Below are 25,695 nucleotides of genomic sequence, written 5' to 3' on the forward strand. Positions count from 1 at the left end.
GGAAACATCGAGGCGTTTTTGTTATGGTTACTCTCTCAATACCAAAACAAACAGGAGCGTTATAAAGCATGGCCCTTGCACGCGCTCTCTTTCCGTGGACCACCTTAAGAAATACTGGAGCACTCCTGGTCCAATGGCCAATAAGAGAAGTCATCTAACAAAGCGCTACAGGAAATACACATTTCGGCATTCCTTTCAGTCCCATATAATTCCAGAAATTCCTGCGACTTGAACGAAGCTGGCGCACTGTGGATGTACCGCAAGTATTTACCAAACACACTGCCCATGAAAGATACACATGACATGCGCTATCCTCACACCAGCATCGACGCTGCCTCTCCTAGGAGCGGTATATGCATTATGATATCGCCTCGCCTCCCTCTTCCACAATAACAGCGCATTGCCCACCATCACCACGGCGATCCAGACTGGATTTCTACGGCTGCCATAATTTAAACGTCCACCAATTTAATATGGCGTGTTTACAAACCAAAATGCGTGCACGCACACTAACCTGCTCCACGCTGCTCTCGCCTTGCCACCCCGTCCTTTCCCCCTCTTTAAGCGGCGCTCTCAGGACTGGAAGCCCGGTTGTAGCCGGTTCTCTGGCTTCTGCCTCATCACGCACAGTCGAGCCGAGCGGCCCCTCGTTCCGATAACACGGGGCGGAGGAAACGCCTCTCCCCGCCGCGCCGGGACAGAGAGGGATGAGAGGGATTAGCCATGCGACCTGTTGTTAAGACAGAGGCACCCCCAAATCCCCTGGCATGTATTGGTTGCCCATGCGGCGCACGGAGCCGAGCAGCGAGACGCTGCTTCGTCAGCACGGTCCATGGAGTCTGTGCTCTTTGTCAGAGGGGGGGAAGAGAGCGCTGGCTGGCTGATGGATGCGCTCCCCAAGGCAGGCGTGTACCATCACCGCGCTGTAACAACACACGGCTTTCCACAGGCGCCGATCTCTTTATTTAGTCTATTGCGCGAGCCGATTGCAACCCCTGCATTACTGTGCGGATTTCGTTTAATAAAAACTCTAATGTATTTCAGTACGGTTAAGTAGGGATACTTGCATATCACTACTTGCATTAGTTTACTTTGGCAGAAGATTCGTTTATCTGTTTGTCGCTTAATCTTTCAGTATAACCTCAAGAGAGTGAACACAAATGCAATGATACAGTGATGCTGTATGTATTACCCCGTTTCTATTTACAGTATGCATTATTTATTATAAATAAATGTACTATTTAAAATGATTGCTTTTGGAATTAATATTTCATTCAATGCAAGTGATTTAAAACTGATTGCTGCAGTTCAGCAAAATCCACCAAATAAAGTAGGCAGAAAATAGTTTTTAATAATTTCTGTAGGAGGCATTGTGCTGCGATTATTTAATCACGTTATTGTATGCTTTGCCTGCGTAATGAGCTGTGGGAGAGGATACGGGCCCATGGATTCTAATCAGAACTTTATCAGGACCACAAGAGGAGATGGTTTCTCCTTTCCAGTTGTATTAGGATCAACCCAGTGTGCCATTCTGTGTTTTGAGTCATTGTCCTGCTGGTACATTGCTATATTTACAACCCAGATATGTATTATTGATTCAAACAGGGTTTCTTCTAGAATCCATGTGCACTTTGCACTGTTTATTTACACTCCATGTTGGCAAAGCCGTCTTACATGCCCTCCTGATGAGAAGCATTCTCACTGTGTGATGCTGTCCCTGTTGTGCTGAAGGAGTGCCGTGCTTGGCTTGTCCCAGTAACACTGTGCATTTATGCAAAAAAGTGTTCTTCATTTCTGGGGGGTATTTCATAAAGTGGGATCACTGTGTTGGGGAAGGTTGTTAATGTGTTAGCTGGCTAACTGTTGAATAAGACCTGGAACAGCTGTTTTTACTTCAGTTTGTGTTCCAGACTTGGTAGGGTTCTGGGTTTTTCTCAGTGCAGTTTTTCAGCTAACTCAGTAGTCCTGCTTCATGAAACAGGCCTCAGGTTGGACCACAAAAGCCTCAGCCCCATATCTGCAGTATAATTTCAATTATTTGATGCATACTCCTTGTGATATTTAAAGACCAGTCTTCCAAGAAATGGCTTCCATCTTGACTCTCTCCCTCTTATACAGGGTTGGCTATGCATGGACCATGGTATTGTTGGTGAAAACTCATCAAACCTTTAAGAAAGAACTGATAAATACCCTCTTGCCTTCACAATATTGTCCCCTGTCAGTTTGCTGTTCACACAGTTGCTCTCCTGGGAAGGCCTGGTGTATCTGGGTGTGAATAGCCAGTGTGAGTTATTCCATCTCTTTATCTTAATCATGAATTTTACATAATCAGACAGATGCTCAGTAAGATTTCATTGTATCCTTATCTTTATTTCTCTATGATAGGTATGAACAATGTGTGCATGAAACTTCAGAGATATGGGACACAGCCAAGGGTTTTGTGGTGAGGAAATGGGAACACAATAAAAATGCAAAAAGAAACAAACCAAAAAAATAATAATAATTCATGAATAGGCAGGTAATACAAAACATGAACACAAAAAAAAACATGGAGAATATGCTACATAGATGACATTATCATTTTGTTTACTTTATTCTGAAATAAATAAACAATTGTAAAAGATATTCAGCAGCACGAAGAAAAGGCCAGCCTTAGTTGCTGGACAGAAGTAAAAACATCAGGCTCGTGACCATGGGTGATGGACGTGCTCCCTGCTTCTCACACACGTGACTTGGGAATTCTCAGCGTGATGACGTCACGCCAGAGCCAGGTCAAGTTACTGTAGTTCGGTTTGCTTCTTCCTTGTTCTATTGCTTCCTAAAAACCGGTCTACTCCAGGGAAATAACTACAATGTCCCACCAAACGGGAATACAAGGTAAATTTCTTTACATTTCCTTGTCAACGGCGCCGCATATTTTATGAGCAGAGCCGTTAAGTGAGATGGATGTTTCATCTTGATTCGATCGGTTCACTGATAAAAAAATAATTCCTTTATGGAAAACCTGTTGTATCAGTCCCGACTGTAACCTGTGCGCGTAGCTTGCCGGATAAGGAGAAGGTTTCATTGTCAAATAAAGCCAGCGATTTATTGGACTAATATGGTCATGCAAATTAATTCGCTCCACTGGACGCGTTACCTAACTTGCTAGCACGCCATCATTACAATGATTTATTGTGCGATATCTAATGAAAATCAGCACCTTATCCAAAGCTATTGCCTAGTTAGGTTACGCATGATATACTAAAGTCTGACAACGCCTCGGCTTGCAAGAAGAACTAGAGTCGTATGCGTGGTCTGCATTTTATCTTTTCTTTATGAACTGTACCTAGCGTGCCAGTAGCGGTTGAATGAATTATGACTTTTGTAGAAAAATAATGAGCAGACGACTGGCTGTCCAACCAGCGAACTTGCTTCCTCCCCCTTTAATTAATGCGATAAATGTACAATTTGATCTTCGAATATTAGGTGACGGATTACTGTAAAAGTGGAAACTGCCAACTATGCGTGCGTTGCTTCAAAACACTTTCCCCTTTTCCGTCATGGAATACAAAAGTGCTGCGTTATGCTATGGGACGTTAATGGCCGTATGGCTACTTGGCGGTTTCGCGTTGGTTCGCTGCATTTTTGTTGTAATGCCAAGCACTTTTCATCAAGCGTTCACTGATCACACCCATTTGAATTCTCTGTGAATAACCCTTTGTTTGATGCGCGCTACCTTTGCAATTTTTCATGTCGAGGTGTAGCCTTAAGTGGAATATGTCACTGCTATGAAGTTGTTTAACATTTAAAAATGTCCATTTTAACGTTAAAGAACATATACTGTCACTGAAATGCTGCCATATTTGCTAAGGAGTCGCGACAATTCGTGAAAGGTAACTCCTGGGGAAGTTCTTGCAGTTGCGTTAGTGTGCTTCTGTGTCATGTGTCCGCAGCTACCGGCGAGGTAAAAGACATCTTTGCCAGGGCAAGGAACGGCGAATATCGGCTTCTGAAGATCGTTATTGAGAAAGGTAAATAAGCTGTTTTTGTTTCTGTCCGAAGTGTCGAGGCACAGGGGACCGGTTTCGACCGGAGAAAAGTCTCAGCCGGTCTGTGGTCGAGGACAGTGTCAAATTATGTGATCTTTCGATCCAAGTGGTACTGCTGACCTGAAGAAGATAAACAGCGATCGATTTCTCTTTTGGTGTTTGCGAGTGTCATTTTTCAGCTTTGTGTTTTAAACCCGAGATTAAGTTTCCCGAAGCCCTTTCATCGCAGAGGTAGAAAATTATAAGTTAGACATGACTAAATGGGCAGAAGTTCTGTGCCAAAAGCCCGGTAGCTGTGTCAAATTAAAAGGCTGTTGAGAGGGTAGGCCTACGAGTTGATGAGGGAAACGAGCAGTTCCAAAATTTGCATCAAGGAAAGAGGCACAGTGTAAATGCAATACTACCTACTCTCTTTAATTATATTTTAGCATTTCTAACATTTATCATGTATGCTACCAAAAATGGAATGTACCAAGAGTGTTTGATGATGTGTGTATGTACTGAGCATCTTAAGAGAGGTCCTGAGCCTCAGGATAATAATTCTACAGTTTTTCGTTTATCAGAGGTTCTTATTCAGTGAACTACACAGCTTGCTTTATTTAGCTTTGAGCAACTTGTGCAGCTGGATATTTACTGAGGTGATTCAGGTGATGTACCTTCAGCTCAGGGGTACAACAGCAGTGTCGACCTCGGAATCGAACTCGAGAATTACATTCGAATTACAGCTGATTATTTATCTGATGCTTTTATCCAAAGTGACTTACACTTGATTAGACTAAGCAGGGGACAATCCCCCCTGGAGCAATGTGGGGCTAAGGGCCTTGCTCAAGGGCCCAACAGCTATACTGTGGTACACTGGGAATTGAACCACCAACCTTCTGCGTCCCAGGGTCAAATCTAAATTCAGCCCTGGCTTTCTCTTCTCCTGGGTAATTAGTGCGTCTTCACACCTGACTCCCAGGTAAAGCGAGGGTGGAAAACCTGCGGGGCTGCTGATCCCTGCTCTTGAGTCTCAACTCAGTGCAGTTCCCTCCCCATTTTCCCTACCCCGGTGTAGCCACAATAAGATCATTGTCGCCTTAACCCCACATTGCTCCAGGGCGGATTGTCCCATGCCTAGTCCAACCAACTGTAAATTGCTTTGGATGAAAGCATCAGTGAAGTAACACATTATTTATATATTTGTAAAAGGATGGTTTGATGTGTTGGTGTTTGGTCCTGAGCTCTGTGTGCTGGCGGTGACCTCCGACCCTTGACCCTTGGCTCCACAGAGCAGCTGGTGGTGGGGGGAGCCACACACGCAGAGAGGAGCTGGGACCAGGAGTACGATGCGTGCGTTCTTCCAGTCCTGGAGGACGACCAGCCCTCTTACCTCCTCTACCGCCTGGACTCCACCAACAACCAGGGCTACGAGTGGCTCCTCCTGGCCTGGTCCCCAGACCATTCCCCTGTGAGTGGCGTGGTGTGGGATACAGGGTCTGAACAGGACCAGTCTGTCAGTCATTCAGTCTTACAGCCTTACAAACTCTCCGCTTTCAGATTTAACGACTGTTTTACTGCTAGTGAGTCTCGTTGGCTAAATTAATGACTTGGCTAAATGCAGGCTTGTCAAAGCAATGGTTTAATTGCACAGCAAACCCAGTTTTTTTGGGGAATTGGACATTTTTAAAAATAAATTTGGCTTCCAACATGGGGCTGTGCACATCCAGTTGCCACCCTGGTCTGGAAAGGCCAGCTGTCTACAACCACAAAGGCGTAAATGTGCAAAGCACAGAGTCGGAGGAAGACCTTTCATACACGTCCAGTAGGGGTCCCTCGGGAGAGATAAAGTGTGACCCCATAACCACCTGACCCCATAACCACCTGACCCCATAACCACCTGACCCCATAACCACCTGACCCCGACCACGCCCTGGGCCATGGCAGCAGTGATTGTGCATTTGATCACGGAATTGAAAAGTTATGATTGTTCTGAGCACATTTTCCTGCTTTTCTGCTTTTGTAAATATCAAAAGACCTTTCCCTGTGTGTGTGTGTGTGTGTGGGTGTGTGTGTGTGTCTATCTGTGTGGGTGTGTGTGTGTGTGTGTGTGTGTGTGTGTGTGTGTGTGTGTGTGTGTGTGTGTGTGTGTGTGGGTGTGTGTGTGTGTGTGTGTGTGTGTGTGTGTGTCTATCTGTGTGGGTGTGTGTGTGTGTGTGTGTGTTGCCTCTCTCTGTTTGAATGGTGCAGCTGCGTATTGACCATTCAGTTTTGATACACAGGGCAGTGTGTGCCAGTCGGAGACAACAGGAAGTACACGACTTCCATTCCAAGTCTCTGATATGAGTCAGCCGAATATCTGAAGTGATTATCATTCTCCAGTGTCACTGGCGTGAAGTCGAAATGAAAACAATATCTCTCTGATACAGTAACGAGCACACTCCCTTTTCTCCGCGGTAGGCTGCTCTTCCTGTTCAGGTATTAAATGAGCAGCTGAACAAACAAACAGGATTCTCCAGCCCGGCCGCAATCAGGGGAGCCATTCAGTGCCAAGAGCCAGGCAGGGCAGACAGTGGGGTGCTGCCTTCTGGCAGCTGTGCGATTCTCCGTATCCATTCAGCGCTTTGGGGACGCTCTTATCAAAATGAGAAGCAGGGGACAGAGAATAGAGATCATTTATATATCTCAACTCTGAGAGCTCTGTGGCAAATATACAGCTAATTAACTAAAGAGCAGGACTGACAGTTCCTTTCTGTTCCTGCTGGAGTATCTTGTCATTCTTAGTGTCCCTTAATAAGTGTATTCATAAATGCATTATACAGTTATGTTTTTAAAATGTGTATTTATAAATGCGTTATACAGTTATGTTTTTTATGGCCAACAGGTGCGACAGAAAATGTTATATGCTGCTACACGAGCCACCCTGAAGAAGGAGTTTGGAGGAGGGCACATTAAAGATGAGATCTTCGGCACAGTGAAGGTAGGTGCAGTTTTACACTGGACTTCATTCTCGAGCTTGCCCAGTTTGGCTGTGTTCAGGCTGTTCAACTGCGGAACTGTGCAATTAAACTTGGACACGTAGTTAATTAGTTAGTGATTAACTTTTACACATTGATACACACACAGACAGGATGTCCACCCAAGATAGAAGTCACGTCAAACTTGCGTTTTACCTGTGTCTCTCTATGCTGGGTGGGAATGCTGTCCTTTCTGGGGTGAGATCTGTAGCATACACATCCCATCATGCATTGCTTCTTCCTCCAGGACGACGTGTCTCTGAGCGGCTACAGGAAGTACCTCACCTCCCAGGCTGCACCTCTTCCCCTCACTGCAGCGGAGCAGGAACTGAGACAAATCAAACTCAACGAGGTAGCCCTGCGTACATTACATTACATTGCATTACATTATTGGCATTTGGCAGACGCTCTTATCCAGAGCGATGTACAACAAAGTGCATACCCATAACCAGGGATAAGTTCGCTGAAAGACCCTAGAGGGAAGTTTTTTGAACAAAGAAACAAACAACAGAGCAAAAGTGACCAAAGTTCACTATCCAAACACTGCTTACCTAGCCAACTAAAAATACCGATACACAAAGCAAGTCACAGAGACAACAATTAAGGTTCACAGGGAGGTGCTGCTTGAAGAGGTGCGTCTTCAGCTTGCGCTTGAAGGTGGGGAGAGATTCTTCAGTTCTGACCTCAACGGGGAGTTCGTTCCACCACCATGGAGCCAAAACAGACAGTAGTCGTGAGCGTGAGGTGGAGGTTCGGAGAGGGGGAGGTGCCAAGCGGCCTGTGGAGGCTGAACGAAGAGGTCTGGCAGGGGTGTAGGGTCTGATGATTGTTTGTAGATAAGCTGGGGAAGACACGTACACAGCCTACACACACTCACACACACACACATGCACACACATACATGCACACACATGCACTCACACACACGCACACACACACACACACACATGCACACACACACACACACACACACACACTCACTCACTCACTCACTCACTCACTCACTCACTCACTCACTCACTCACTCACTCACTCACACACACAGGCACACACTCACACACACTCACACACACTTACACTCGCACACACACTAACACACACTCACACATGCACACACACACACACACACATGCACACGCACTCACACTCACACACACGCACACACAACATGCACACACACACACACACACACACTCACACACACGCACACACTCACACATGTACAGACACACACACATACTCACACTACATACACTAGACACACACACACACGCACACAAGGAAGCAAAAACTCACGCACATGCACACAGGTACATACACTCACATACTCACAGAAACAGACACGCATGCACACACACACACATACACACACACACACTCATAACATGCGCATAATTTGAGTGCTGAAACTCATTCTTTATATATACTGTAGTTGGCTTTGTTCACACTGTTTCAGGAAATGGCTAAAAATATCAGCTTTTAAATGGTTCTTTGGCAGTAAACTGGTAGAAGAATTTCCAGGAGGAGTGTAATTCAATCAGAAGTGAAGACAGGGGAAGTATCGATGTGTTCATCAAGCTTCTCTGGGCAGAATGTAACTTTCAGCTGTAAGAAAGTGCTGTGTCAGCATTATCTGTGTGCAGATCTCCATCACTGTGGGCTCTGTGGTAGCCACGGGGACAGTCGCCTCGGTAACACTGGGACAGTGACAGGGATAAACCTGTCTTGGGACCGGAGGGAACAACAAGGGCAACCTGCAAATGAGATTCCACTGCAGTAACAACACCTGACAGCCTGGTGCACACTGCTGCTTTAGGGTGAAATGCCACTACACACACACTCACACTCACACTCACACACGCATGCACGCACGCACGCACACACACACACACACACACACGGGTGCTCTCACACACACACACACACACACATACACTCACACACACACACACACACACCGGTGCTCACACACACACACACACACACACACACACACACACACACACGGGTGCTCTCACACACACACACACACACACTCACATGCATGCATGAACGCACGCACGCACACACACACACTCACTCACTCACACTCACACATGCATGCATGCACGCACGCATGCACACACACATGCATGCATGCATGAACGCACGCACACACACACACACACACGGGTGCTCACACACACACACACACACACACACACACACACACACACACACACACACAGGAATAGTATGTAACCTCTATTGGTCATCCGAATCAGCCAGACTGAATGGGCTCCTATAAAATGAATGAATAAATAAATAAATAAATATGGATGATGAATGACTGGCATATTCAATACAGCATATTGATTCTGCAGGTGTTAGCTGCAAGGTCACAGTGGCAGTTTGGCGAGTAGTCAGAGGTGACTCTTCCTGTAGAATCTGTTAGACCCCTCCCCTCTGGGATAAGCACATGGTTGTACCAGATCTCACAAACTCACAACTCACAAACTCACAAACTCACAACTCTCAAACTCACAACTCGCCACTTCTCAAACTCAACTCGATACCCTTGAGTGACTTACTTTCTGTGTACATCTTTCATTCAGCAGTTTGGCCTTTGAAACCATCCCTGTGATCTTTAGCTAATCAGTAACTTTCACTGAGCTCTTTAGTGCTGAGGCACACCCAAAAATCTACAGACACTGCGGCCCTCCAGGACTGGAGTTAAACCTGCAGACACTGCGGCCCTCCAGGACTGGAGTTAAACCTGCAGACACTGAGGCCCTCCAGGACTGGAGTTAAACCTGCAGACAATGTGGCCCTCTAGAGTTTCAGATCTCTGGTTTATTTTTGGGAAATTTCCCTATAATAAATCCTTTGGTAATCTGACGTTGTGTTTAGAGCTGTGTATGTCCAGGAGGTTGCGGGGGGGTTCTGCTTTTGAGTGATTTACCTGAGCTCATTTGCGTTAGTATTTACCTGGATGAAGTCAGTATTTTGTTAGTTCAGCTGTGTATGTTTTCCTGTGTAAGTGCATCTCTTCAGCGATGAGGGGGAGGCTTTCCCTGCCACTGCTGCCCCTGGCTTGCTCTTTTGCGAGTTTAGGCCAGGGTTTTTGGTAAGACGTGTTGTGATAATTGTTTCAGAAATGCGCTCTACATTTTGATTTAATTTGAAGAATAAAGACAAGTGTTTCCACCTCCCTGGACGTCCTGCGTTAGCTTTGGCACAGCTGGCCTGGCGGGTGGAACGGTGACCACAGCTGTCCCAAAATGGCGGCCAGGCATCTATGTCTAAGTTGCTCTGTTGTTCTTTTATGTAGTTAAAACACAAAGGCTGGCATCAGATGAAACTCCTGCGTGTCCTTTCAGAACAGAGCCAGCTGTCCGTAATGGCCGTGTGTATGTGTGTGTGTGTGTGTGTGTGTGTGTGTGTGTGTGTGTGCTGCCGGTTGACATCAGTGAGCCTTTTCATTCACCTGATCCATAAAAAGACATGCTAAATCTAATGCTAACCACAGACAGCCTGCCTGTACACCGATAAAGGGAAGAAGTGAAGAGAAAAAAGAAACACAGGAAACTGTGGTTTCAATCCTGCATCGACAGCTGTGGGGCGGAGATAATGCAGCATTAATCTGGATGTGGTTCGGGGGAGGAAAGAGGCTTTGAAATATTTATCATTCATTTGCTGAGAGAGCGCGCTTTTACTAAGCAGACCCATAAAAGCATTATCCTCCTGCGCGGGAAAGAGGGGGTGTTTACTGCAGCGATGGCACCGGCCCTGTTCTCCGCGTCTGACTCTGGAGGATCGTTTCAGACCTTCAGAGACCTTCAGTCTATCCTCTCCTAACAGGAGGCATTTATGATCATTTATGAACTTATTCCCCTAAACCTACCCTCCCCCCCCACACTTTTATACCAGTGGTGGATTATGGGTAGCTCACAGGATTAATATGAAAAAAGGTTATTGCATGTTATTCCATTAATGTACTGAACATGCACAAAACTCTCTGCACTTTACACAAGGCAGCTTTTTTGTATGCTCAACAGGCAATGCAATGACTTAGAATATTACAAACCTCATATGTGATGCTTTTGTACCACCTACCTGTTTTTAAAGTGTGTTGGTGCTCTTTTAAAATGTGCATGTTACCGTAATCTCTGAACACTCCACCATGACACTGGGACACAGATTCTGCGATCTGGTCATGAGTTCTTCTCGTAGACCAGGGACGTTAAACTCAGTTCCTGGAGGGCCGCGGTGTCTGCCGGTTTATTTTAATTTTCCCACTCAGTCCACAGCCAATGAAGGCCTTGGAAACAAGGTGCGAGGACTCTAGCCAATCAGTCAGCATTTAGTCACCATAAAACGCCAGCAGACACTATGTATACCCCTGTGTTGTGTAGTGTTCAGTCTATACTCCCTGTGTTGTGTAGTGTTCAGTCTATACTCCCTTTGTTGTGTAGTGTTCAGTCTGTACTCCCTGTGTTGTGTAGTGTTCAGTCTATACTCCCTGTGTTGTGTAGTGTTCAGTCTATACTCCCTGTGTTGTGTAGTGTTCAGTCTATACTCCCTTTGTTGTGTAGTGTTCAGTCTATACTCCCTGTGTTGTGTAGTGTTCAGTCTATACTCCCTGTGTTGTGTAGTGTTCAGTCTATACTCCCTGTGTTGTGTAGTGTTCAGTCTATACTCCCTGTGTTGTGTAGTGTTCAGTCTATACTCCCTGTGTTGTGTAGTGTTCAGTCTATACTCCCTGTGTTGTGTATTGTTCAGTCTATACTCCCTGTGTTGTGTAGTGTTCAGTCTATACTCCCTGTGTTGTGTAGTGTTCAGTCTATACTCCCTGTGTTGTGTAGTGTTCAGTCTATACTCCCTGTGTTGTGTAGTGTTCAGTCTATACTCCCTGTGTTGTGTAGTGTTCAGTCTATACTCCCTGTGTTGTGTAGTGTTCAGTCTATACTCCCTGTGTTGTGTAGTGTTCAGTCTATACTCCCTGTGTTGTGTAGTGTTCAGTCTATACTCCCTGTGTTGTGTAGTGTTCAGTCTATACTCCCTGTGTTGTGTAGTGTTCAGTCTATACTCCCTGTGTTGTGTAGTGTTCAGTCTATACTCCCTGTGTTGTGTAGTGTTCAGTCTATACTCCCTGTGTTGTGTAGTGTTCAGTCTATACTCCCTGTGTTGTGTATTGTTCAGTCTATACTCCCTGTGTTGTGTAGTGTTCAGTCTATACTCCCTGTGTTGTGTAGTGTTCAGTCTATACTCCCTGTGTTGTGTAGTGTTCAGTGTATACGCCCTGTGTTGTGTTTTATGTGGTGTTCAGGTTCATATGGTCTGTTTGGGGGCAGCTGGTAGACTTGTGACTGAGGTGCTTGACTGGGTAAAGTTGGTGTTCCATGCTCCAGTGTAGCCACAGTAAGATCAGTGCAGCTGTTGGGCCCTTGAGCAAAGCCACATTGCTCCAGGCGGGATTGTCCCCTGCTTAGTCTAATCAGCTGTAAGTTGCTTTGGATAGAAGCGTCTGCTAAATAGCTGTAATGTACATGCGTCTGTCTGCAGGTGCAGCTGTAATGTGTGTGTCTGTCTGCAGGTGCAGCTGTAATGTGTGTCTGTCTGCAGGTGCAGCTGTAATGTGTGTCTGTCTGTCTGCAGGTGCAGACGGACATCGGCGTGGACACAAAGCTGCCCACCCTGCAGGGCGTGGCCTTTCCCATGACCCGCGAGACACTGCAGGCCATGGAGCAGTTCAGGGAGCGCCAGCTCAACTACGTCCAGCTGGTGAGTCCAACTGAGTCCAGCTGGTGAGTCCAACTGCGTCCAGCTGGTGAGTCCAACTACGTCCAGCTGGTGAGTCCAACTACGTCCAGCTGGTGAGTCCAACTGCGTCCAGCTGGTGAGTCCAACTACGTCCATGCGCCATGGAGCATTGGTGGATGCCTCTCATTGGCCATGGAGCGTGAGTGGGGGCTACTGATTGGACAATGGATCGTAACTCTGCCCTGGTTTTGACACTGGAAGTTTTGACTTTTTTAATTGGTAAAGATGTGATAGAAAGAAGGTGATGTATGTGGTAACTTCAGTCGTGATTGAAATTTTAGTCTGGAACCTCTCTAATGCTCATTATCATTTTTGGTGATAATAATGGGAGAACGTCAGACAAATTTGAATAATTTATGAAAAACTATTTTTATGACAGGAAATAGACTTTCAGAACGAGACCATTAAGCTGTCTGACACGACTCCCACGGAGATCCGAGATTTGCCGAAGAGAATTCCCAAAGACGCGGCCCGGTACCACTTCTTCCTGTACAAGCACTCCCACGAAGGGGACTACCTGGAATCAACAGGTGAACATCTTTATTTATTCCGCTTTTATTCAGCTTATTTCCTAAGCTTAAAATCTCCTGATCTTGAGTCTTCTTCAAATGAATACAGAAATCTAATCTTCAATTCACTGCTAAATCCTTCTGGTTTACAGAGAAATAATATAATCTTGTTAAATGCGTGAGTGACCCACACTTTATACATGAGTTGAGTTTGACTGTGAGTGAGCTCCACTCCACTAGATCTATTTTTAGTCCTGTGTTTATAAAGTGTGGCCTAAATAGACTCATGCTGTCAGGACTCCTACGCTGAGATATATTTACACTGTATAATAAAGCCCTCCGCTCTCAAAGACACTTCAGACAGTACGCTTCAGTCAGACTGTGGGTTAGTCAGACCAGGTATGCAGCTCTGTGTTCTTAACATCGGAATGTCCGTCTCCCCCACCCTTGGTGCAGAAACCATTCCATACATCTTCTAAAAAATCCTCATCAAACATAGGAGTCTTATGTCCAGGACCGTTGGTGGATGTTTTACCTCTGGGAACCCCTGTAGTGAAACAGAGAGGGTTTTCAAGACCAGGCTTGATACGATGCTAGATACTGTCAAGTTTTACGGGAAACTAAGCACTAGGTACACTTTAGTGGTAGGAAAATGGTGAGCATTGTTGGGCTGGATGTTGTGTTGTGTTGTGGTGCGGTGTGGTGTTTTGTGTTGCATTGCCCTTGTGTTGTTTTGTTATGTTAAGAAGGAACATCTGTGCTTCTGTGACGGTTCTTGTGCAGTTTGAAAGTCTCTGGAATATTAAAAGTACTTCCTGGTTTTCGCAGTCTTCATGTACTCCATGCCCGGGTACAAGTGCAGCATCCGGGAGAGGATGCTCTACTCCAGCTGCAGGAACCCTCTCATCGACACGGTGGAGAACCACCTGCGCATCCACATCGCCAAGAAGGTCAGGGCCTGTCCGTCATGTCTCCGTGCAGTGATGTTAAAAACCTTCCTAACGGAAGTGTTCAGATGGTCGCACTGCTGTCAGGTTGGCTCAGGTCTGGCCAGAAAGACGTCAGGCTTAGGTGGGCCTAGGCCTCGTTTCTAGTCTGATACAGACCACTGATTGGTGTAATAATAATATCACTGAAGTCTTCATGTATAATCGATACCTTATTTGAGAGAGTAGACCTGCTAAGACATGCTAAAGAGATTCTGGGGTTTGCTTATCCTGCTTGCAGTAATCCACCCGACTCGCCGTGGACTGTCATGAGTGTTTTGAGTGTTTTGAGTGTTTTGAGTGTGATGAGTGTGATGAGTGTGATGAGTGTGATGAGTGTGTGTGTTGAGTGTGTTGAGTGTGTTGAGTGTGTTGAGTGTGTTGAGTGTGATGAGTGTGATGAGTGTGTGTGGTGAGTGTGGTGAGTGTGTTGAGTGTGATGAGTGTGTGTGTTGAGTGTGTTGAGTGTGTTGAGTGTGTTGAGTGTGTTGAGTGTGATGAGTGTGATGAGTGTGTGTGGTGAGTGTGGTGAGTGTGTGTGGTGAGTGTGTTGAGTGTGTTGAGTGTGATGAGTGTTTTTTCGGCTTCAGATCGAGATCGAAAATGGCGACGACCTGACAGGTGACTTCCTGTACGAGGAGGTGCATCCGAAGCAGCACGCCCACAAGCAGGCCTTCGCCAAGCCCAAGGGCCCGGCGGGGAAGAGGGGGGGCCGCAGGATGATCCGGCCCCCGGGGAACGACGACGAGTATTAACCCCCCCCCCGCCAGCCTGCAATGGAACATTCCACTTAGTTACCCTGGGGTTCCTACGGACCGCTGTAACCCCTCTCCTTAAAATACCCCCACCCTCCCCCCGAGACTGAACTATGCACAAATTAAGAAAATCACTAGGCTCAAACTCAGATATGAAATTCCGTTTGTAGCTTGTCGTACTGTAAGTAAAATGAAGTTTAGATACGCAGGAATGTATTGAGGAAGTGTTTAGTGATGAGAAGCGTGATTTATTCAGCGATAGGGATGAGGCTCGGGCAGTGAAGTGGACGGTGGGCTTTGGAGAGGAAACGCCGCCGAGGTGATGTATGGATTTGAAAAGCATTCTTTATCTGTCGTGTATTACACATGAGACCAAACTGATTTTTGGACCAGGTTTTTGGAGCAGGCATGGGTTTAAGCAGGTTTATCTTTCAGCATCAATAATATTACAGAGGAGATTTTTATAACGGGAAAAGGACTCACAGCCATGGTTTAAGGTACCTGTGGAGAATCTATTTTTCTATGCGTGTGCTGTACATCGGTTTTCTGGTCTGTGTTAAAACATTACTTTCTTTCTCTGCTACACATCGATTGTCTGATCATGTTATATTGACCAGGGCTGCCCAACCAGGTCCTGGAGATCTACCGTCCTGTTGGTTTTCACTCCAACCCTAACAAAGCACACCTCATTCAACAGCTAGAGCAGGGCTGCCCAACCCAGTTCCTGGAGATCTACCGTCCTGTTGGTTTTCACTCCAACCCTAACAAAGCACACCTCATTCAACAGCTAGAGCAGGGCTGCCCAACCCAGTTCCTGGAGATCTACCGTCCTGTTGGTTTTCACTCCAACCCTAACAAAGCAGCTGCCCTCTCTGGTTGGGTAGCCCTGATATTGGCAGACCACTGTTTGAAGAACTAGGGAGCACATTTCTCAGTCAAACTGACCTGTCGTTAAATTAGTGAAAATGATCATGTTGTAAGTCTCCATTATTTTTCCAAGGAATTGTTTTAAATAAGTAAATAAAATTAAATATTTAAATAATCTCTGGTCTGAACCGTAATGTTGTGATTGTCAGTGTCGCTTCATTGCCGTGACTTTCATAAGTACTGTGACGTATCTGCAGGTCTTCATCCTGGTCTGTTCTCCCTCTATCCTGGTCTGTTCTCCCTCTATCCTGGTCTGTTCTCCCTCTATCCAGGTCTGTTCTCCCTCTATCCTGGTCTGTTCTCCCTCTATCCAGGTCTGTTCTCCCTCTATCCTGGTCTGTTCCCCCTCTATCCTGGTCTGTTCCCCCTCTATCCTGGTCTGTTCTCCCTCTATCCTGGTCTGTTCCCCCTCTATCCTGGTCTGTTCTCCCTCTATCCTGGTCTGTTCCCCCTCTATCCTGGTCTGTTCTCCCTCTATCCTGGTCTGTTCGCCCTCTATCCTGGTCTGTTCTCCCTCTATCCTGGTCTGTTCTCCCTCTATCCTGGTCTGTTCGCCCTCTATCCTGGTCTGTTCTCCCTCTATCCTGGTCTGTTCTCCCTCTATCCTGGTCTGTTCGCCCTCTATCCTGGTCTGTTCTCCCTCTATCCTGGTCAGTTCTCCCTCTATCCAGGTCTGTTCCCCCTCTATCCTGGTCTGTTCTCCCTCTATCCTGGTCTGTTCTCCCTCTATCCTGGTCTGTTCCCCCTCTATCCTGGTCTGTTCCCCCTCTATCCTGGTCTGTTCTCCCTCTATCCTGGTCTGTTCGCCCTCTATCCTGGTCTGTTCGCCCTCTATCCTGGTCTGTTCTCCCTCTATCCTGGTCTGTTCTCCCTCTATCCTGGTCTGTTCGCCCTCTATCCTGGTCTGTTCTCCCTCTATCCTGGTCTGTTCTCCCTCTATCCTGGTCTGTTCCCCCTCTATCCTGGTCTGTTCCCCCTCTATCCTGGTCTGTTCTCCCTCTATCCTGGTCTGTTCGCCCTCTATCCTGGTCTGTTCTCCCTCTATCCTGGTCTGTTCTCCCTCTATCCTGGTCTGTTCTCCCTCTATCCTGGTCTGTTCTCCTTCTATCCAGGTCTGTTCCCCCTCTATCCTGGTCTGTTCTCCCTCTATCCTGGTCTGTTCTCCCTCTATCCTGGTCTGTTCTCCCTCTATCCTGGTCTGTTCTCCCTCTATCCTGGTCTGTTCTCCCTCTATCCTGGTCTGTTCCCCCTCTATCCTGGTCTGTTCCCCCTCTATCCTGGTCTGTTCCCCCTCTATCCTGGTCTGTTCTCCCTCTATCCTGGTCTGTTCGCCCTCTATCCTGGTCTGTTCTCCCTCTATCCTGGTCTGTTCGCCCTCTATCCTGGTCTGTTCTCCCTCTATCCTGGTCTGTTCTCCCTCTATCCTGGTCTGTTCGCCCTCTATCCTGGTCTGTTCTCCCTCTATCCTGGTCTGTTCGCCCTCTATCCTGGTCTGTTCTCCCTCTATCCTGGTCAGTTCTCCCTCTATCCAGGTCTGTTCCCCCTCTATCCTGGTCTGTTCTCCCTCTATCCTGGTCTGTTCTCCCTCTATCCTGGTCTGTTCTCCCTCTATCCTGGTCTGTTCCCCCTCTATCCTGGTCTGTTCCCCCTCTATCCTGGTCTGTTCTCCCTCTATCCTGGTCTGTTCGCCCTCTATCCTGGTCTGTTCGCCCTCTATCCTGGTCTGTTCTCCCTCTATCCTGGTCAGTTCTCCCTCTATCCTGGTCTGTTCTTGCTGCTGTTGGCATGTTTGTGAAGCAGTGCTGACACCGCTGACTTTCCGTCCTATGAAGTTTTTTGCAAACGGCAGCAGCGCCCCTGATCTATGCGCCCCCCGGAATACAAGTCACGGAAGCTGAGAATTCCCAAGGGTGAACTCAAAGCTGTCGGAATCTCGTTTTTCCCATCGAAAAGCATTCTCTGGGCGGGCCTCAGCGTAACTGAAAACCGCACGGCGAGCCAAAGATGGCGATTAATAAGTAATGTGGCGGAGCTGGATGGCTGACCCCGCTGGTGGGAACGCACCACTGGGTGTGTACACAACCCTGCAGAATGTCAGGTTTTAAACAGAATGTGCACTGTGACCCGCAGAGTCGCTGTCCTGTTTACATTTTAAACACTTTCAGTAGGTTTTTTTTATTTCTTCACAATCTTAAGTCTTAAGAACTCCACGGCTTTCAGTTACTTGTAGTGATTGTTACATCAGCCTTATCACAATCTACATTACAATTTTCAGTTGGGAACAACTCAAAATGATTAATCTCATTTGTGATCTCATTCCAGACAATCAGACCCATAGTGATTTACACAGACTCTGTGCTAACGAGCAGTGCTCCTCTGCAGCTGGAGATTCGCAGAGTCCGGGCAGGTAAAGTGCCTTTAGCTGAGGAGCACAATTGAAATTCCCCCACCTGGGAGTGAAACCTGCAGCCACTGCAGCACACACCCAGCTCCTGGACCACTCTGCTACACTGCTGTTCTTTTACTGGATGTTCTCCAGCTTTAAACATTGGTGTTTGCACCAACAGTATATTCTATCACTGTTGACTCAAAGGCCTGGTTTCTTCTGTAGTCTCTGGAAAACTTTCATTGAGATGAAATACCAATATTATTATTAATATTATTTTAGACTGCAACACATTTAATACTGAAATAACATGCCCACAACTGTAACATGTTGATCAGCCTACATATATGTTCAGAACCTAGATGGTACAGCTTGTGTAGAAATGAGTTCACTGCATACAAAGTAATATAACGTGGAAGATGATAAAAATGCACTTGATGTCTTAGTGGGTGTAGTGTTTGACGGACAGGTGCCAGATCTCCTGCCCCGCCCACACCGATTCCTTTCAATCAGCAGCCATTTTAGGCTTTGGAAACAAGGTGTGCTTAGCCAATCGGAGACTTACATTCAGGTGCACAGCAAAAACCAGCAGAAACTGAGGCCCTCTGGGATTTCAGTTTGAGAAACTCAGTTTGGTGTTAGTAGTGAAGATTCAGCTCTCTGTTAAAACTCCTGCAAGTGAAGAGTTGGGCAGGTAAGGACAATCTAATAATTTATTTCTCACATTTAAAAGTCTTCATTAAGCAGGAAGATAAGGATGTATTCAGTGTTTCCTTTTGATGTAAATGATGTCACTTCCAAACATTATGAGCTGGGGAGTGCCACACAGGTTCTTCAGAGACAACCTGAAATCAAAATTCACCTTTTTCTGGATTGAACAGTGCCTTGCAGGCCCCTTAGTTCAGGCCTAACTCACAGGGAGCCTAAACGCAGTAATCTCATTCCAGGAGTCGTTCTCAGGGAGAACTGAACTGTGCCATGCCCTTTGAGTCCATATCCGATCACGCACCCTGCCCTCCCTGAATGGCTGAAGCTAAGCAGGTGTGGGCTTGGTTAGTAAATGGCTAAAGATAAGCAGGTGTGGGCTTGGTTAGTAATGGCTGAAGATAAGCAGGTGTGGGCTTGGTTAGTAAATGGCTGAAGATAAGCAGGTGTGGGCTTGGTTAGTAATGGCTGGAGATAAGCAGGTGTGGGCTTGGTTAGTAATGGCTGAAGATAAGCAGGTGTGGGCTTGGTTAGTAAATGGCTGAAGATAAGCAGGTGTGGGCTTGGTTAGTAAATGGCTGAAGCTAAGCAGGTGTGGGCTTGGTTAGTAAATGGCTGAAGATAAGCAGGTGTGGGCTTGGTTAGTAAATGGCTGAAGATAAGCAGGTGTGGGCTTGGTTAGTAATGGCTGAAGATAAGCAGGTGTGGGCTTGGTTAGTAATGGCTGAAGATAAGCAGGTGTGGGCTTGGTTAGTAAATGGCTGAAGCTAAGCAGGTGTGGGCTTGGTTAGTAAATGGCTGAAGCTAAGCAGGTGTGGGCTTGGTTAGTAAATGGCTGAAGATAAGCAGGTGTGGGCTTGGTTAGTAAATGGCTGAAGCTAAGCAGGTGTGGGCTTGGTTAGTAAATGGCTGAAGCTAAGCAGGTGTGGGCTTGGTTAGTAAATGGCTGAAGATAAGCAGGTGTGGGCTTGGTTAGTAAATGGCTGAAGATAAGCAGGTGTGGGCTTGGTTAGTAAATGGCTGAAGATAAGCAGGTGTGGGCTTGGTTAGTAATGGCTGAAGATAAGCAGGTGTGGGCTTGGTTAGTACTGGGATGGGAGACCTCCTGGGAAAACAAAGTTGCAGCTGGAAGTGGTGTTGGTGGGCCAGTAGGGGGTGATTTTCTCTGGTCTGATGAACCCCGGTGCTGATTGGTGTTGAGCATCCTGGTGCAAAATGGCTGCCATTCTGTACAAAAGTCATGCTAGTTTTTCATTTATAATGGCTATTTTCAGAGATATTTAGAATGATTTTCCTGGAGTGTGTGGTGGTTTATCTGTTTGGTTAGCGGGCCAAACACTTACTATTACTGGCAGGGGGTGTAACTGCGTCGCAATAGAAATAGAAATGAATTCCAGCACTGCTTGGAAACGCATATCAAGCTGACATCTGTATATCCTGAAACCTGATATCAGAAGTCTAAGAGAGGAATAAAAACCGGAGTTATTTTTATTACATTATAAAACGGAGCTCCTCAGCTATTACACCGCAACCATTAAAAACCATCCCCTCGATGGACATAATTCAGCCGCAAATGTACAGCAATGTACGAAATGCATTGTAGGGCATTTTGACAACCCGCAGTCTCTCTTCGCAAGGGCCTCGGTGCACCACTTCAGGATTCAAGGTGTGCGGTTTAATTTAACTTCAGTGGAAATGTACTCTAGGCTACATCTCTACTGTGCAGGATACAAATGAACAGGAAATAACAAAGCTGGCACTGCATGTGAAAAAACAAACAAAAAAGATCTTGGCAGCGGGCGCTTTACTGCGGCTCAGACAATACCTCCTGTAGCAGTACGATGTTTTTAGACGCAGTGCTGGAACGTGTATGTTGCGTGTTGTTAGTGATTAACTGTGCTGTTCGTGACTCAGCATCGCTGTGATTATTGAAACACTCCGCTCGCCCTCGCACGCTGCCGGCCCAGTCATCCGTCTTCACGACATCATCGTACTATACCTGCCTTATAAATGACAAGCACGGCAGAACTATTGAAATGTATCTAGTGTATGTTTTCAAAAACTGCTGCCATCTGTTGGTGAAGGCATGTAAGAGAGATGCCTCTGGCGGAGTGGCATTTTCATTGGCGTCCCAAACTCGCGAGTGCGTTTGCGTGTCCGTTACCTGGCTGCTGAAAATATAAAATGCCGTTTTAAATATATACTCAAAAGAATATATCCATTCCAGTTGTCGTTTTTTTTAACCATTGGCTATTTAGGATACTGAAAGATTGAATGATTTGTAATTTGGGTCCTAGAGAATGTGAAATCAGGGCGTATTACTGACCTGTATTTAGGTGACCTGTATTTCGCCCTCTTAACGTGACTATGACGGTTCCCATGGAAATAACACGGACAAATTCATACCTACTGTCAGCTGATAAACCAAACGGTGATTTTATTTTTATTTTGCCCCCCTTCCAAAGAACTGATGGCAGCTAATCGTGTTTTAAAAGAGGAAAAAATGGGAAACGTTGGTAAGTTATTAAACAATCGCCCAGAACGGAAGAGAAGGGGACAGCAATGCGGGGTGGCAGGCATGATAAGAATCGTCTGGGTCTGGTTTTAATTTCGGGCCGCTCTGTGACTAAAGATCTGGAACCGTTTGCTCACATAATTAGACAGCGCTCTATCCTCGGACTGGGAGAGAGAGAGAGTCGGCGTTTAAACAGGACAAAAGTTGGACACTATCCACAGAGCCAACCTACATGATTTGGCCAGCTTAAACTGTTTTGAAAGCGCTGGTATTCCAAGCTGTTAATAGCTGGGTTTTACACCAAGCTGCGTCACCCCAATGAACAAGGCGGATTTTATTCTAACCGAACTTCCTGTTCGTAAAGTGGGGGTTCTCCTAAATAGTTCGAGAGTTTGAATTGAAAGTGGTTGCTGTGGTTCAGTGAGCTCAGTGAAATTCTTCCTGCAGTTTCTTAAACCGCGTGACTGATCTGGCAGCGCAGACATGTTATTGGTAATTATTCTCCGTGACGAACTAAGGCTTTCAGTCACGTTGACAAATGTGGTCAACAGCAAAGAGTATGTCTCGTCCATTGAAATGAAATGCTATACATTTTATTGTTGAATGGTGCAATCCGTTTCATATCTCCTACTTTCGGTTCAGGGAAAAACACCAGGCCGTGTTCACACCACTTCACCAGATCTGATGTGTGAGTGGCATGTGCACGCTGTTGATGAAGGTGATCTCTCTGGCTCTTGAGAGAGACAGAATGTGATTTGTGTGTGTGTGTGTGTGTGTGTGAGTGTGTGTGTGAGAGAGTGTGTGTGTGTGAGAGTGTGTGTGTGAGTGTGTGTGTGTGAGAGAGTGTGTGTGAGAGAGTGTGTGTGAGAGTGTGTGTGAGAGAGTGTGTGAGAGAGAGAGTGTGTGTGAGAGAGTGTGTGTGTGTGTGTGAGAGAGAGTGTGTGTGTGTGTGTGTGTGAGAGAGTGTGTGTGTGTGTGTGTGAGAGAGAGTGTGTGAGAGTGTGTGTGAGAGAGAGTGTGAGAGAGAGTGTGTGTGTGAGAGTGTGTGTGAGAGTGTGTGTGAGAGTGTGTGAGAGTGTGTGAGAGTGTGTGAGAGTGTGTGAGAGTGTGTGTGAGTGTGTGTGAGTGTGTGTGTAAGTATGTGTGAGAGTGTGTGAGAGTGAGAGTGAGAGTGAGAGTGTGAGTGAGAGAGTGTGAGTGAGAGAGTGTGAGTGAGAGAGTGTGAGTGAGAGAGTGTGAGTGAGAGAGTGTGAGTGTGAGTGTGTGTGTGTGTGAGAGTGTGAGTTGCCCCACCCCAGAATAAGAGTAAATCAACCAAGCAGAAGTACCATTGGACCCCCACAGCTGTACGGCAGGACTGTGATTTAATGCAGATTTATGCAGCTTTGCCCATTCTCTTCCTGTAAACCCCCCGCCCCCCTCCCCAGATGAAACAGGCCTTCCGGTTAAATATAGGACCGTATTGATTCGGGGGGGTTGGGTTAATCCATCTTGGGCTTCCTGCAGTGGATCATTTGCATCCATTGCTGACGCAACGCGATTGATTGTTTTGGCTCTTCCTGTTGCTGTCTGTCTAACCCACATCCAGCCTGTATAACCCACATCCAGCCTGTCTAACCCACATCCAGCCTGTCTACTCCTGGTTTAACTCCAGTCCTGGAGGGCCACAGTGTCTGCAGGTTTAACTCCAGTCCTGGAGGGCCAGTGTGTATGCAGGTTTAACTCCAGTGTTGGAGGGTATGCTGTGCCTGTTGGCAGGCTTTGGGGAGTTTTGCGTTTGCGTGGGCGTCTGGAGCGTGAATACCTCCCTGCTGAAGCTAACCCAGTTCAGCCTGAGAAGGATGATTCACTGTCACAGGCAGCAGAAGACTCATTCAAAGAGGCAATACGGATATTTCTGCTGATTCTTGTGGATTTTTCAGCTTTGCTCTTCTGCGAGATATGATAAGATTAAACCACTCGTCATAAACATTCCTGTTTTAGAATGAGAGGAAGCTTTAATGTCCCATACGTCTGACTGGTCTTCTCGATTTCAGTGACCGCTCACTGCTATTGGCTGGCTACGCTGGTTTTGATGTCGGTATATAAGACTGTGTGGTAGCTGACTATACACTCCACTTGTGCTTCCTGACAGCTGTTTCTTGTGGAAATAGATTTTCCACATTATTTCGAGCTTTTTGTGGAACAGTGCAGAGACATTCCAACAAACAATTCTCTGCATTTTTTTCTCCTGGCAATCTCCAGATTTAAAACACTGCCCTCTGGTGGAGGAAAAAGGACAACGAGCATCTTTATTAATATAGAGCAGGGATCATCAAATCACAGTCGAGGTCTGAGAACCGCTGGTTTTCCATCCTCCCTTTACCTGGGAGTCGGGTGTGAAGACAGCCTGGGCAATCGGCAGAACTAATTACCGGGGAGAAGAGAACCAGGGCCGGGTTTGAATTTGAGGTCCAGATTTGAGGATTGCTGTGAGAGGTTCATCTTCCTGATTTTAGTTTTTCTTTACTGTTAATGCCGCACATACAGTGCTGTGCAAAGGTTTTAGGCTGCAGCAGGACAACAACCCCAAACATACAGCCAATGTCATGAAGAACTATCTTCAGCGTAAGAAGAACAAGGAGTCCGGGAAGTGATGGTGTGGCCCCCACAGAGCCCTGATCTCAACATCATCGAGTCTGTCTGGGATTACACGAAGAGACAGAAGCATTTGAGACTGCTAAATCCACAGAAGAACTGTGGCTAGTTCTCAAAGATGTTTGGAACAACCTACCTGCCGAGTTCCTTCACAAAGTTCCTTCGCAAGTATACCTAGAAGAACTGATGCTGTTTTGAAGGCAAAGGGTGCTCACACCAAATACTGATTTGATTAAAATTTTTATTCTGTTCATTCACTTCCTCTGTTCATGCATTTTGTTAATTGATAAAAATAAACTTAAACATTTCTATTTGAGAGCATTCTTACTTTACAGCATTTTTTCACACCTTCCTAAAACTTTTGCACAGTTCTGTAGGTCTGGTATGTAGCATAAAGCATAAAACGACCCGTTGGTTCTGAAAGCAGTGCTTGTGTATCTGCCGTGTGATTGAGTTCCTGCTGTTAGAAGCGTTTGTTGTGCAGAAGTGCAGTGATGATGATGATGATGATGATGATGATGATGATGATGATGATGGTGATACCACCAGGCCGGTGGGGGGTGGAGGCTGGTCAGGCTTCTGCTGGTCCTGCTGGTTGTGAGGTCCGCTGCTTTAATGAATACGTTCACTGACATCCTGCCACTTTTTTTTCTTTTCTTTGGAAAGATTAATTTTGTTCATCTTCAGTGTCTTTTCAACAGACATCACCTCGGGGCAACTTAACAGAAGGGGCCATATGCGTACATAAATATTTATATTATTTATGTGTACATGCATCATAGTCCACACTTTTTCTTTTTTTGAACAAAAGCGCATAATTAAAAGAATGAGAAGGAAGAGTGATCTCGCCCTGGGGCTCTGTGTGCCTCACGCCAGGTTTACAGGCTCTTCTGTTAGTTTACCCTCTTAAAAAACACACATTCTTCAGCTTTAGCTATCCATACCCGAGCATGTGAACGGAACAGTGTGATGCGTTTAGTGTGTGTGACCTAAAGGACTGATGTCACCTGGGCCCCTGTACATCAAAGGGGCCTGTGCCCCCCCACACACACACACCTGCACAGGGGGCACTTTGAAGTCCCTTAATCGTCCCCAAATTCCTCTGGACTGCACACACAGGTACACAATGTGTGAATGGTGTAGACTTTGAGAGTGCACCATGCACACTGGCTGTAGCATAAGCTCTCAGGTAAACGTGTGAAAGGTGGTAGGAACTGTCGTGTCTTTTGTGATTCTGTTGAATGCCATTTTAAAACTGTGTAAGGGTAACCTGGGCCTGTTTATGTTTTAGATGGGTACATTATAATTTGTAGGGTGAAACCAAAGGGAAACATTTGAAATGAGTGCCACAACATTTTTAGTCTAACCTTTTGTACTTTTCCTCTCTAACATTGTGTAAATCTGTGGTTGCTGGGTATCAAAGCTGATCCAGGAAAGAGCGTTCCC

The 25,695-nt window shown here is 46.2% G+C and overlaps 2 protein-coding genes and 1 long non-coding RNA gene across 5 annotated transcripts in view; 2 read left to right on the plus strand and 1 right to left on the minus strand.

Annotated features, from left to right (window-relative positions):
* Positions 1-911, minus strand: part of tmem117 (transmembrane protein 117) — a 53,494-nt gene extending 52,583 nt beyond the window's left edge. The window contains exon 1 of the mRNA XM_061250821.1: positions 515-911. The gene's annotated coding sequence lies outside the window, so the exon portion shown is untranslated. The remainder of the gene's footprint in view (positions 1-514) is intronic.
* A 1,797-nt stretch (positions 912-2,708) lies between these two features.
* LOC133135099 (twinfilin-1-like) lies at positions 2,709-16,121 on the plus strand. Of its 2 annotated transcripts, none has more exons than XM_061251872.1 (9): positions 2,709-2,877; positions 3,936-4,013; positions 5,303-5,481; positions 6,895-6,990; positions 7,275-7,379; positions 12,665-12,790; positions 13,209-13,359; positions 14,167-14,288; positions 14,915-16,121. In XM_061251872.1, the coding sequence occupies exons 1-9, from the start codon at positions 2,853-2,855 to the stop codon at positions 15,077-15,079; spliced, it is 1,047 nt and encodes a 348-aa protein (XP_061107856.1). In that variant the 5' UTR covers positions 2,709-2,852; the 3' UTR covers positions 15,080-16,121. The 2 variants fall into 2 exon arrangements, with proteins under 2 accessions (XP_061107856.1, XP_061107857.1); XM_061251873.1 differs by lacking the exon at positions 2,709-2,877 and adding an exon at positions 3,239-3,295.
* A 2,876-nt stretch (positions 16,122-18,997) lies between these two features.
* The window catches only part of LOC133134664 (uncharacterized), a 37,367-nt gene continuing 30,669 nt past the window's right edge, over positions 18,998-25,695 (plus strand). For both annotated transcript variants that reach the window (XR_009709328.1, XR_009709329.1), the window contains exon 1: positions 18,998-19,086. This is a non-coding gene — a long non-coding RNA (uncharacterized LOC133134664). The remainder of the gene's footprint in view (positions 19,087-25,695) is intronic.

The sequence above is a fragment of the Conger conger genome, chromosome 8 (genome assembly GCF_963514075.1).
Source record: "Conger conger chromosome 8, fConCon1.1, whole genome shotgun sequence".
NCBI lineage: Eukaryota > Metazoa > Chordata > Actinopteri > Anguilliformes > Congridae > Conger > Conger conger.